General features: G+C 40.7%; 1 protein-coding gene across 1 annotated transcript in view; it reads left to right on the forward strand.

The window, feature by feature from the left end:
* Window positions 1-2,536, forward strand: part of CACUL1 (CDK2-associated, cullin domain 1) — a gene marked incomplete at its 5' end in the record, with an annotated part of 29,720 nt that extends 27,184 nt beyond the window's left edge. The window contains 2 exons of the mRNA XM_010290771.1: window positions 815-858; window positions 2,030-2,536. Coding sequence (XP_010289073.1) covers window positions 815-858; window positions 2,030-2,070 — 85 coding nt within the window. The remainder of the gene's footprint in view (window positions 1-814; window positions 859-2,029) is intronic.
* Between the last annotated feature and the right edge of the window lie 9,625 nt (window positions 2,537-12,161).

Below are 12,161 nucleotides of genomic sequence, written 5' to 3' on the forward strand. Positions count from 1 at the left end.
TATTATTAGAAAAAAACCCAATTTCTATCAACTTCCAGCAGATAAATGTGAAATTGTAACCACTGTGATTAAACTATATTGGAATCTCTCTTCCTTATATAACAGCATCAGTAGCATGTCTATCATCACAAGAAACTTGTGAAGCAGCAAGATTTTCCAGCTTTAAGAGTTTGTGAGCACATGAGTAAGAGGGAAAAAATGCTTCCCAAATAGATGTGAATTTGACTTTGGGTTTTCAGGAGCAATGATGTTAACTGGTGTTTATACAACTTTAGTTATTTTTTTAAATCTTCTGCTTGAAGAGGGAGTGCTGTCAGCTCAGCTTTGCTTAGAGTCTGATTTTTGGACTTTCAGGAGCATCTCACCTTTTTTCCCAACAGTTCTATAAAGTGTGGTTGAGAAGTTTGAATTAAGGAAAAAAAATTTATGCATGACTTAAGACCACACTGCATATGAGCAATTTCCCTCATCTTCATTTAGTAAAAAATCATCCTATAAAATCAAACCTGCTATCTTTAACATCTTTAAAAGATGAGCTAATTAAATTTATAGCTTAGACTTCTGTTTTAGTAAAGTGAGAATCCTGCAGTCATGTGTTATTGCTACTATGTTTGCATTTTGTTTCTAAAGTTGGTAAAAGTTCATGATCGTGCTGAGGTGTTTCATTGTTGTTTTCCTTTTTTAAAATTGGAGAATGGTTTGGGTTGGAAGGGATCTTTAAAGGTCATCTAGTCCAACCCCCCTGCAGTGAGCAGGAACATTTTCAATTAGTTCGGGTTATCATGAAAATACCTTTCTTCCTCTTCTTTCCTAGAGGTGACCAGTCACGCAAGAGAGCTGGAGAAGAGTTAACTTACAGTAAGTATGCATCTAACCCTGCCCTCCAGTGTGCTACAGTCCCTGATAGGTTAGACATACAGGTAGTGGTGGACTTCTGGGTTCTCGGGGCTGGCGAGGTGTCAGAGGCTGCATCTCCACATGCAGTGAGCTGTCTGCCAATGTAACCTTACCGTTCTAAGTAGTAATACAGACTTCTTGGATGTAGAGCCTGGCTAACTGTGCTACAGTCCCACAGCCACCTTGTGAGGTAGTAGGATATCCCAGCTACTGAGACCAAGATAATACTTCCACTTCATTTCAGGTCTTGAGGATGAAGAACGTAGTTGTCCCAAGTCTCTGCCTGGTCAGGATACGCATAACAGGCAATGAAATGATGAGCCAGTCCACCTCTGATATAAGTCACCTGCTGGCAATGGGCATTTCTGTCTGTTAACAGAATGGAGAGTTTGGAGGGGTTGTGCTTTTTAACCCTCAATTACATGTCTAATACAACCTGGGATCCAGCTGTGTTGAGATACTAAAGGTGGTATTTGGCTACAAATGTTTGAGTCATGCAGCCGGGAAGTTCTCTTCCATTTGTAGATGAAGTCTCTTGCTGCATGTTTAACTGTGAGGTTCTTCACTTTGTAACAAATTTCCTTATTTTAAGGAAATTAATTTCCCCCAGTATAGATCAGAGAGTGGGGGGAAGAGACACAGGGAGGAATGGTATTTCCATCCTTGGTTACTCTACTCAAGACAGCCCTAATTTGGGTGCAGTTGGAGGTCCCATCTTCTGTGCTGACTAAATATTTTGCCAGGAGAGAATCTAGTCCCATATATCCTAGGTTAGGATTGAAGTACAAGGTCCTAATTGTTGTTAAATAGCCTTGGGGAATAGTATCTGTTCTGGTACAGTTGTTAACTTCATTTTATTGCATTCTTTCTACCAAGTTTCCTCCTGTGCTTTCAGCTGAGTATGTTTGCTTTATTTCGTACCATAAAATGTCATACAGTTTTATGGTGAACTCTTATTACAACCTGAAATAAATGAATGAATGGATGTTTCCGTGGTATATCAGCTTCTGTTTACACTGTTAACGTTTTGCAGGCAACAGCTGGTTTTTGGGCTGTTGGGGGAGAGGGAGCAAAGGACGTAAGGTGGAAGTTTAATATGAGAGAATTTCTTGAACTTTTTATATAATTTCAGATGGCTCATCAGCTTGTGCAAGCTCCAGGGGGTACAGATAGTGAATATACTGGATCAGCTTCTATTCCTAGCCAGAACAGACACTGGAGGAGCGCAGGTGGTATCCGGAGCCTCATTTGGCAACTGCTGATACTTGAGCTCTGACACGAACTATGCCTCAAAGGAGAGTTTTGGACTTTCTTCTTTATATAATAAAATGTCAGTTGCTGCTACAATCGGGATGACTTGGAAAGACATGATTCCTTGGTCTAGCCTCTCAACAAGTTCATGTTCTGCAATTCTTGTGAGGAATGCACCTTGAAAAACAATCCTTTCAAAGTGGAAATGGGCAGCCGAAATCAGCAGCTTCCAAAAGTGTTAGAATGGAAGAATCTTTTTTGCACTCTTTTCTTAATATTAAGGACATTCTTAAAACTAGTTAACACATCAGTGTATTAGTTTTTAAACTTCAAGGTATTTTCTGGAGCTTTTACTTAAATAATAAGAATAAAATTTCATTATTTTGCAGTATTTTTTCATTAGTTTAAAAATTGTCACCTTTTAAGAGTTGGTCCCATATAAATGTATCTTCTGTCAGGGAGTTTTAAATTCCATATTTTTCTTTTATCTCTTTTTTTTTTTGTTACTTGGTGTTTTGAAATCTGTTTTCCTGTATGTGTTTGTACTCTGTGCCTTCAGCTTGTGCACTTTGCAACTTTATAGACCATATTTTGTTACGGCAAAATGTGTTCTTGCAGAAAAACTTGATGTGAGCAAACGTGCTGCAAAGTTGCACTTTTCTCTTGCATTAATGGGAGGTGAATTTAAGGAAGAAGGAAGAAAAGTTGAACCTAACACCATCACAAATAATGACTTGGAAGTTTGTCCCCTTTTATTTTTCATATGTATTAGTGTTTAATGCTGGGACCAACTCTTCTAGAACCCCTCTCATTGACTTTTCATTGGCTTCCATAATTGCAATAGATTGAGATGTGAATTCCAGACTGAGTGAAATACTAAGATGTGTTTTATGCTGTGCTATGTAGAAACATTGTGGGCAAAATTCTCCAGTCTAATAGGTCTGCAAAGTGCATCTCTGTCAGCACAAACCAGATTTGCACCTGGTTGATAAGCGAACAACGGTACCTGTCCAAGATCACTTTGTGGCTCCTGTGCCATTTCTCCTGTTTCAGGGATGTGATGGGAGTCTGACAGTGGATGCAGTCAGAATTGAGGAGTTGAGGAGTGCTGTAATGCATGCATGTGTACCCATCAGCCTCCCGCTCCAGTCTTGTGTAAACTCAGCTGGAGATCCAGCTGAGCCCAGTTCCAGGACATCTGGACCTGTGATCTAAATCCTAATGATTGTGACATAGATTTTAATCAGTAGTATGGCTAATGCAATTCTTTCATGAGGGGAGAAACATACTTGAAAAAGCAATTTGACTACAGGTTTTTTTTATTACTATGGATTTATTTTTTATCACCTTTAGTTGTGAAGAGAAATCAGTTGGTAATATAAAAATCTTTCTGAAGTGAAACAAAAATTTGTTCAGTTTTGTCTTGCACAACTCTTACGCATGTTTAAAAAAAAAAAAAACAACACACACAAAACCAACACAACCCCCTTTATGCTTGCATGAATTCATTACAAAATGCAGGAAAAAGATAAAAAAATAGATGCGGCAGGGACAAAGTTTCTTTTTGTTTTGTAGCCAGGCTTCATGTAAATGAATTTAATTCTATCAGTTTCACATCAGCCATTTTGGCAATGCTGTTAGTTTTGGGGGAAGGAGGAGGGGAGAATGAGATGGACACTGCTGTGATTGACAGATTCAAATCTGGTTTACCTATGTATTTCTTTGCATATTTGCAAAGCCTATTTAATTTTGCGGAAGTTTTACTTTTAAAATTAAAGATTAATGCTTTAGTGTGTGTTTTCTATGTAGAACAATGCCAGCAGTCTAATCTCATCCCCAATAGTGGAAGATCAAATCACTCTGAGTAGGGATTTTTCAAGTGTTGTTAGTGTTTGCTTCAACTTTGCTACCACCTACTTAAGTTGAAGCAGAATTAGATAAAAACGGGGGTTTTGAAAATTTTCCTGAAGTACGCAGTGGAGAAGTTAATGAAGTCTAATAGGGAACAAAAATTATTTGCCAGCTTCCAGGTTTTTATCAGTTTTGGCTTTAAACAAAAATAAAACCTCTGATAGTGTCCTTAGCTTTAAAAATCACTGTTTGCCGAAGTGACAATATTCTTGAGTTAAGAATAGATGCATTAACCTAATTTGGTTAAAGTTTGTTTACAACTTCATTACCATTCTAGTTCATGTAATACAGTAATCAAGCTCTGTCATCTTTGTCAAGTGATCACAATTTTTTTTCTGTTTTTAAAGTGGTTTTACTGGTTCAAATTGTAAATAACATGTCATGCTTTTGCTTCACATTAGAGGCAAGGGTTCAACGTTCATTTTGTGTTGCATTATGTTTAGGACACAAACTTCTAGAACAATAATTCCGTCGAGAGGTAAAGCATTCATGTCAGTGTGATTCACTTTGTATACACTGAGTAGTGCTTGGATGCTTCTCAGTCCTGTGTAGCATTCTCACTTGGCCACCGTATCTGAGAAATCTGTTTGTTAAGCACTGTATTATGTTGTAAATTTGGCATTAAAATTCCTGTATGTTTTGGCATTATTAACATAATGCTGAAATATTGTTTATCTGTTGAAGACATTATCATTGTGACCGAGCATGAAACAATACGGCGTACTATACTAAATTATTTTGTTTCTCTGTAAACTTGCATTTTACTTACAGTAAAACTAACTCAGCCAACTTGAGCATTGGTACTGTAAAGCCACAATTACCAACAGCATGATCCTAACTGCAGTATTTAATTTAACCGAATAACTTGTGGTAAATCCGTTGCATCTGTAGCTTACTCTGTTAAGATTAAGCAGTAAAGTTGGTTATACAATGGGTGTCCTCTTTATGTTGCACTGGTTCTATAGCCAAACTTGCTCCATTAAATTATTTTTAGATTAATTTCATTTCTTGATTTGGGAAGTTGAAATATTTAAATTCATCCTGCTGACTACTGTAACGGTAGGCAGTTTTCATTATACAGTCAAGATGGTCTTTGATACAGATGATGAAGAGGGGGGTCTAACTAGATAAGTACTTAACTCTTCTACAGTTGGATCACCTCGATGCCTTTCTGCAGTTGTTAAGGAAGTGTTTGTGGTTGAATACTTTGAAACAAAAGGTTTTGACTCCTCTTGTTTGATAGGAATACGATTGGCCAGATACGTCATTCTTAATTTTCCCCTGATGTGATTACTTACTTTCTACAGGTTTAAAAAAACAAACAAACAAAAACCAAAACAAAACCAAAAAAACTACAAAGGCCATGTTCTGAGTGACTGAAAAATGTTTTTCATGTACACTATGATGACCCTAGTCAAAGGACTATTCTGTAGAACTACGGAATAAAAACCAACTGCTTGAATTTGACTCCTGTCTTCAACCCAGCTCCAGTAGAGAGAAAACAAAGTTTGGGGTTTTTTTGATGCCTTGAACATGCACCAGATATCCAGAGTGCACTTAGTTCAGCTCACAGTGTGGGCCTTTGGGATCAACTGACCACAATCAAAAGGTACTGCTAGGGAGGAATGGTCAGTGCTTGGGTTAGTGTTCTTCCCTTTCTGCTCTGCTGCAGCTGTGTGATAACATGGGGATAGTCACTGTCCTGATGCCACTCAAGTTGAAAATTCCTTTTTTGAGGGATGTCTTGTGTTGACAACTCATTTAAACTTAAATTCACAGCAGAGTGCTGCAAATAAGTTTGTTAATGGTTGGTGTTTGCATCGGTGGTGGTTGCTTTGCTGCTCTGAAGAGTTCCTTCACTGCTCCTAGAGCACCTCCAATAGAAGCCTTTAAATGCACATTTAAAGATTGCTGCATCGTCGTGGAGATGTTTTTATGGTGTAATACTGAGCTGTAAACTGCTCCCAGCATTGTCACTGGGCAGGAAGAATATAGATGGTCAGGCTTTCTATCCCCCCGCCTTTCTCTGACCTGGGGTCTGCAGTAGCAGGTACACAAGCCTCGCTAGTACGAGGTGCAGCCTTCTCTCTGCTGTTCCTTTGGCCGCGGGTAAGCAGGGGAGGGTGGAGCCCTGCAGTGCAGTTGTTTGCTAGGCTGGTGCATGCAGGTCATGTCCGCGCCGTAGGTTGTGTACTTGTGTCCCATCATGCATGTTCTCAGCACAAAGTCTGATCTTGGCCCTTAACTGTTAGGACTTTGGTGAAAGGAAATGGAGGTCTCAGCCCTAGTCAGTCATCTATTTCTAGGTAAGAGAGAGGAGAATTTGCAGGTAGAGTCTGAGCTTTCCTTCTGGAGCTTTCTTGGGAAATATCCCTCTCCTCTACTAGTTAGAGGGTCTTTCCTTCAAGGAGAAGGACCATGGGTCATCTCTCTGATTTTTGTCTGCTGGTCTCCAAGGTAATGTGGTGCAAGACAGTCAATCATACTGAGTGCACTATGCTTATAGCACTGCAAGACTCTAATTCTGGATTTAGTCTAGGATAAACAATGATCTTTTTGGTAGGCTTACAAACTAAAGGTATTGGTAATCACAGAAGGCATGAACTAGGGGTGGACTTACTCTGGCAGGTGTCATTCTAGTAATTACAGGTCAGAGGAAGTTACTTACTATAGCATAAATTGGCGTGATACTGCCCAACAAGGTGTATTTATACCCATAGTGCCTGTTAACAGAAAAAAGTCAGAGAATCTAAACTTCATCTTTATCAGCACTGAAATACACTGACTTTGAATGAGGAGCGGACTCACATGCGAGGGGAAGCCTTACCTTCTGTCAGGAGGCGCAGATCATCAGTGTTACTGCATTAGCAAAACAAGACAAACTTGCTGATTTGGCCTCAGCTGAAAGCTTCTTGACAAAGTGCTTTGTACTTTGCTAGAGGGAGTGGAATGATTAAATCCATATATCTTGACCTAACTTGAATGACTGGTTTAAGGGGATTCCAAAATTTCATAGGCAAGGAGTACTCAGAAATCGCTTCTGGCTGTCTCCGTCCATCCCTGGGGTGCTCCAGATAGACTTGGTTAATGTTCCTCTTTCTGAGCTTCTGCTAAATGATCAAATTAGCACAGAACAGGAAAGTTGGCTCCTCTAATGATGACAACAGAATGAATTTAGTAATAGCACTCATTGCCTCTTTAGTATTGTTTTTCAAGTAATCATTCCTTAAGAAAAACTGTTACAGTGTCTGAGATGACCTGGGTCATCACTGGTTGCTATTAGAGGGCAGAAGGTCATTTGTTCATGAGTATCATTTGCCATCTCTCAGCAAATTGAATGATTTTGTACAGAGAACAGTTCATAAATGAGTATCTCAGGTTGGTTGGTAGATGTTACCCTGTGGGTGAGGTGCATTGTCAGGGTAAGAGCACCTCTTCAAGGTACAAGATGGGCAGAGATCTAACATACTGCCGAAGCACTGAGGTGGTCTATCTGCTTAGGTTCATGCTTCTGTCCTATAGAAGCACATAGTGACCATGAAGTGAATTGTGCTGTGAGCACACACCCAAAAAGTCTCTACACAGTCAGTTACCATGGCATAGCTAATGGACTGCATAGTAACCTGTTCCCGTGGCAGGAATGGCTGAGCAGTGACATACGACTCACATTTGAAATGGGTCAGGGCATGAAATCTTAAAATTACCTATTTGTTAAGGTGCCTAACTTAAATTCCCTGTATGGTCAATGTGAAGCAAAAGAATTCTCCAGCAGGTAGCACACAGCACTAAATGGATATACTTGAAGATTTCCATTTTTGGGTCTCTGTTAACTAGTCATGGCCTGCTGGTACTTGAACCTGTTTCATCAAAGGAGCGGAAAGCAGAACTTGCCAGACAGGACCTGTCCTACCTGTGCAAGAGCAGAAGGAAAACAGGCCCGCTTGGTTCTTTTTCTTAATGACTTTTGTATTAAGTCCTTTCTGAGCAGGCACCGGCTGTTCCCAGTTGCTTCAGTAGCCCAAGTTGTTCAAGGTAATGCAGTTTTGATGGTTTAGTCTGTTGGAATGAATGTTAAGCAGAATTTCATCCGAGCTATAGAGCCATTTCCCTTAAAATACAGAGATGCGTCATACCTGGTGATTATCTACTTGTAATCTAAATAATCTTATTATCCTATTTGTTCCCTTAGTTACAACTTCTGAAGGCATGTTCAAGTGATAATATGCTTTCCAATTACGGTTTCAATCTTCTACTTCAGAGAATGTCGTAGTTACTGAGTACAGATACGCAGGAGAGAGAGAGAGACCCATGGAGTAAAGTGAAATTCTTCATGCATAATTCTGTTTCATGTTTCCCTCCAGGGATGTGTCATGAATTGAAAAACTGCACACACAATCGTGGATATAAAACCTTCACCTCATTCATGTTTTGGCATAATGTTTTGTTCTTTCTTTTCTAATAATTCCCAGTGATGAATTTGCCTTTTCTTAATAACCATTGTATGTCAAGCTAACACTTCTTCGAGCTATCTGTTACAATCCCAAGGCTTCAGTTGTGGGTAATAGTAGCTCCTCCTTGTGAAAGTAAAATTAGGATCGTGTTTTCCCAATGCATCATTTTGTCAGTCAATGTAAACATAAGTAATCTGGATGTCTCACCCCATTGCTTAGTGAAATGAAGTCCTGTAGCTCTTTACAGTCAATCCTCCTCTTTACTTCCCCAGATGGTAGCCTCTGAACTTCGTGTTTCACTGTTCACCTCCTTTTCAGCTTTTTATGAATACAGCAATTGGCACTGCCCCAGCGCTGTGGTATCCTGCTGGTGACCTCTCTCTGTTGTGGGAACTGTTGGTTCCTGCTCCATAGCTTTCCAGTGGCAACTTAGTCATGTGGAAGAGCTTGTCCATGATCTTGTGGTAGCTTTGTAAAGAGCTTTTGGTAAAAGAGCTTGCCAGGCACCCTGTGGAAATCTGTATCAAAGGATCTTGTTTGCCACATTCTTGGTGAGTGATCTGCCCTCAGGAGTAACTCGGCTACAGTAGTTTTTGTATGAGGCCACATATCTGTGCTATAAACTACGGAAACAAGCCCTCATCATTCATATTCTATAGCTCCCCATTTTGGCGCATATGTTTTACTGGACAGACTCAAGTGTCCGAACTCTGACATCACATGGGAATTTATGATGTCACGCTCTGACCCTGATGATGAATTAGCAATTATCAAGATGACTTCCTTGAGTAAAAGGAAACGAGAGACTTTTAGCATGAGCTTATTTCATTGCTTTTATTTAGCAAAAAGTTTTTACAACTCTTTCTTTGCTGCAGATTCTCTGAACTCAGACTAAGTGGTCATCAGCCACTTGATGATTTGCTGATTCAGGACAAGAATAAGCAAGCAAGCTTATGATTTGTCTGCTTGCCAACACAGCTACTCATCTAAGAACCTACTTGCATCCGAAGATCCAAACTGAGCAAAGGAGAGAGAGCAGAGCAGTTCAGCAACAATTCAGCCACAGGGTCTGAGTTTTAACATCTGCAGCTGTTGCTGCAGAATGGTCCCTTTCATCTACAGGGCACTTTAATGCTTGTTATTGAAATTGCCTATGATCACACTTGCTTCCTTGATTGTTATTTTAAAATAAACCATAGTCAGTGATCTGCAAATTTCAGGAATCACCTTTGAGGCATATTTACCAAAGCCACTGTGCCCCTCTGAAGCATGGCACCTCTGGGCTCTTTTGTAAGAAATGAAGATTGTGGCTTTCTGGTTCCAAAACCTGCGTGGGATCGGTGTGGCTGCTCCGAGGGTCTCGGCTCGGCTGCATGCAGGCTGGGTGCGCAGTGGTACCCAAGGCCCTGGTGCGTGTGCCATGTACCGTGTGCGTTGCAGTAAAGTTTTTAATTAAAGAGGTAATGACAAGCATGCATATGGCCCATGGCTAACCTTTGGGGTTTATCCCTGCTTTTGCCTAATGAACTGGGAAACAAAAGATTGTCCTTTGCCCTGGATTTACTTAAGTGAGCAGAAAAGACGTCTCTCCCTTGGACTTCGGGGAAGAACATAGTAGAAAGCTGAGTTACGCTGGGCAAACCACAAAACCAGCCTCCTGCAGGGCAGCAGTGACTGTGCTCTTGGGCTGACAGGGCATTTTTTCACATGCTCTGAAGCGTAGAGGTGAAAAAGGCTGAAAAAAAGGGTGCTGAGTAGAGCCGGATTCCCTGGCGTTCATATGGGGACTGATGGTGGGAGAACTGCTATCCGCCTGCCTGGGCTGGACGGGTGTGTTGGGCTGGGAAGGATATTGTTATTTGTACCACCAAGTGGTGCTTGTGTTTCTGTTTAGCAATTCCTAGGGCAGAACAGACCTCCACTCTTAAATTGATTTGGCTACTTTGCAGCCTGTCCTTGGCTGCACTTAAAGTATTTCAAGAGCTTTATTGATTTTTAAAAGCATCCTGAAAAAATAATGCATGTGAAGTTAGTTCCCACCGGAGCTAATTTAACTTTCTGTTGCTCTGCATCCTCAGAGTGACTTAGTTCAAGCTTACTTTAGTCTGATGAATTCCTCTTGTGTTGAATACAAACAAATGCTTTGGTTGTTATTGGATTATTCTCTTTATTCCTTCAATGGGCTACATATGCACAGAAAAAAACCCAACATATCTGGCAGCTTTTAATTGAGGCATTATGACTTACTTTGGTTTGATATCAATCAAATTAAGGCTAATTAATTTAAAGCAAAAGAGTGGCATTCTTGCAGAAGAAATAATTCTTCTCTTGGCTAGATAAATTTCAGAAAACAACTGGCTGAACCCTAGATACTAATCTTTGAGAATTTTCAGAGTCAGGAAGAGCTAACAACATATACTCCCAGGTCATGTAGAACATGAGAACTCACAAACGGAAGGGAAGGAGCGCTTCGCTGCTTGGAAGAGCTTGGTTTTGATCGCATGCCGAGATTGTGCAAAACTTGTGTGTGCCTTTATAGGCATGATTTTAGCATCTTTCAGCTTCTCCGAAGTACTCCCTGAATAGTGTCTGAAATTTGTCAAACATTGTCTCTATTTTGGTTCTCTGGTGTCTTCTGACTTGCAGATGCTGGAAACTTTCCAATCCCCCAAGTTGGGGGGATCCCTCCTAGCCCTAGGGCATGGTCTTTGGGCTGCTCTGTGCATCTCTGTAAGCAGGTGCTGTGAGCTGAAAGGCGAGGAGAAGGGCAGGACAAGACTACCCACTTAAGGAAGGACCACAATGCAGGTAGGTGGTCTTTGTTCCTTTCTGACGAGAAATAGCATGGCCCGAGTTCCCCTGGGTTTAGTAATCCTGTTTTAACCACTTGGCAATCTGTGCTTCTGGCTGTCCGAAGGCGCTCTGAAGAGCCTTTATGCTGCGTTAAAGGTCTCTGTACCCTTTCCCTTCTGAGCTGCTGTCCTTGGGCACTGCTCAGGAGTCGGCCGTTCATCACCAGCCATGTGCTCCTGCAGCTGGGTGAGGCTGCAGTTGTCGAAGCAGCTTTAGTCGCTCTCTCCTGCGTGGATGATGTACCGGCAATCATTTAGCGATGTTGCATTTTAATTCTCCTTAATGGTCGTATTGCAGAAAAGATGAAAATATTGGCAGCTTGATGTTTCAAAACACCTGGAAATCTTCCATACAGTGTCAACATAATTGCTTTCTCGGGAATGGGGGAATTCATTTAAATGTATTTAAATGTTCCACCAGCAATTCTAATCTATTATTCTGTAGGTGTTACTATGCTGTCAGTCAAGTTCTCCTGATTTATGGGTTCCTACAACATAGGATTTTCTTCTGCTGTCACTTTTTTTATGGTCTACTTCAATATGTATGAAGCTGATGTTATTTCCAGGTGTGCTCTCTCTGCTTTTATTCTCGAGCCGTCCAAACCTGTCACACTTCTTCTGCCTTTCACTCTTGAGTCAGAGCTGTCAGAAAGGCTTATTCCTACTTTGTGGAAAATTCCTGGAAGTTTCTTTTCATTAAAAGTTAATTTCCCGAGGAAATTAAAACCACCCAACTTTCAGTAATCTGCCTGATTACTGGAAGATACTGCACGGGGTTCGCGTGGCCAGGCTTGGGTCG

Source organism: Phaethon lepturus, unplaced genomic scaffold, assembly GCF_000687285.1.
Source record: "Phaethon lepturus isolate BGI_N335 unplaced genomic scaffold, ASM68728v1 scaffold7007, whole genome shotgun sequence".
Taxonomy (NCBI): domain Eukaryota; kingdom Metazoa; phylum Chordata; class Aves; order Phaethontiformes; family Phaethontidae; genus Phaethon; species Phaethon lepturus.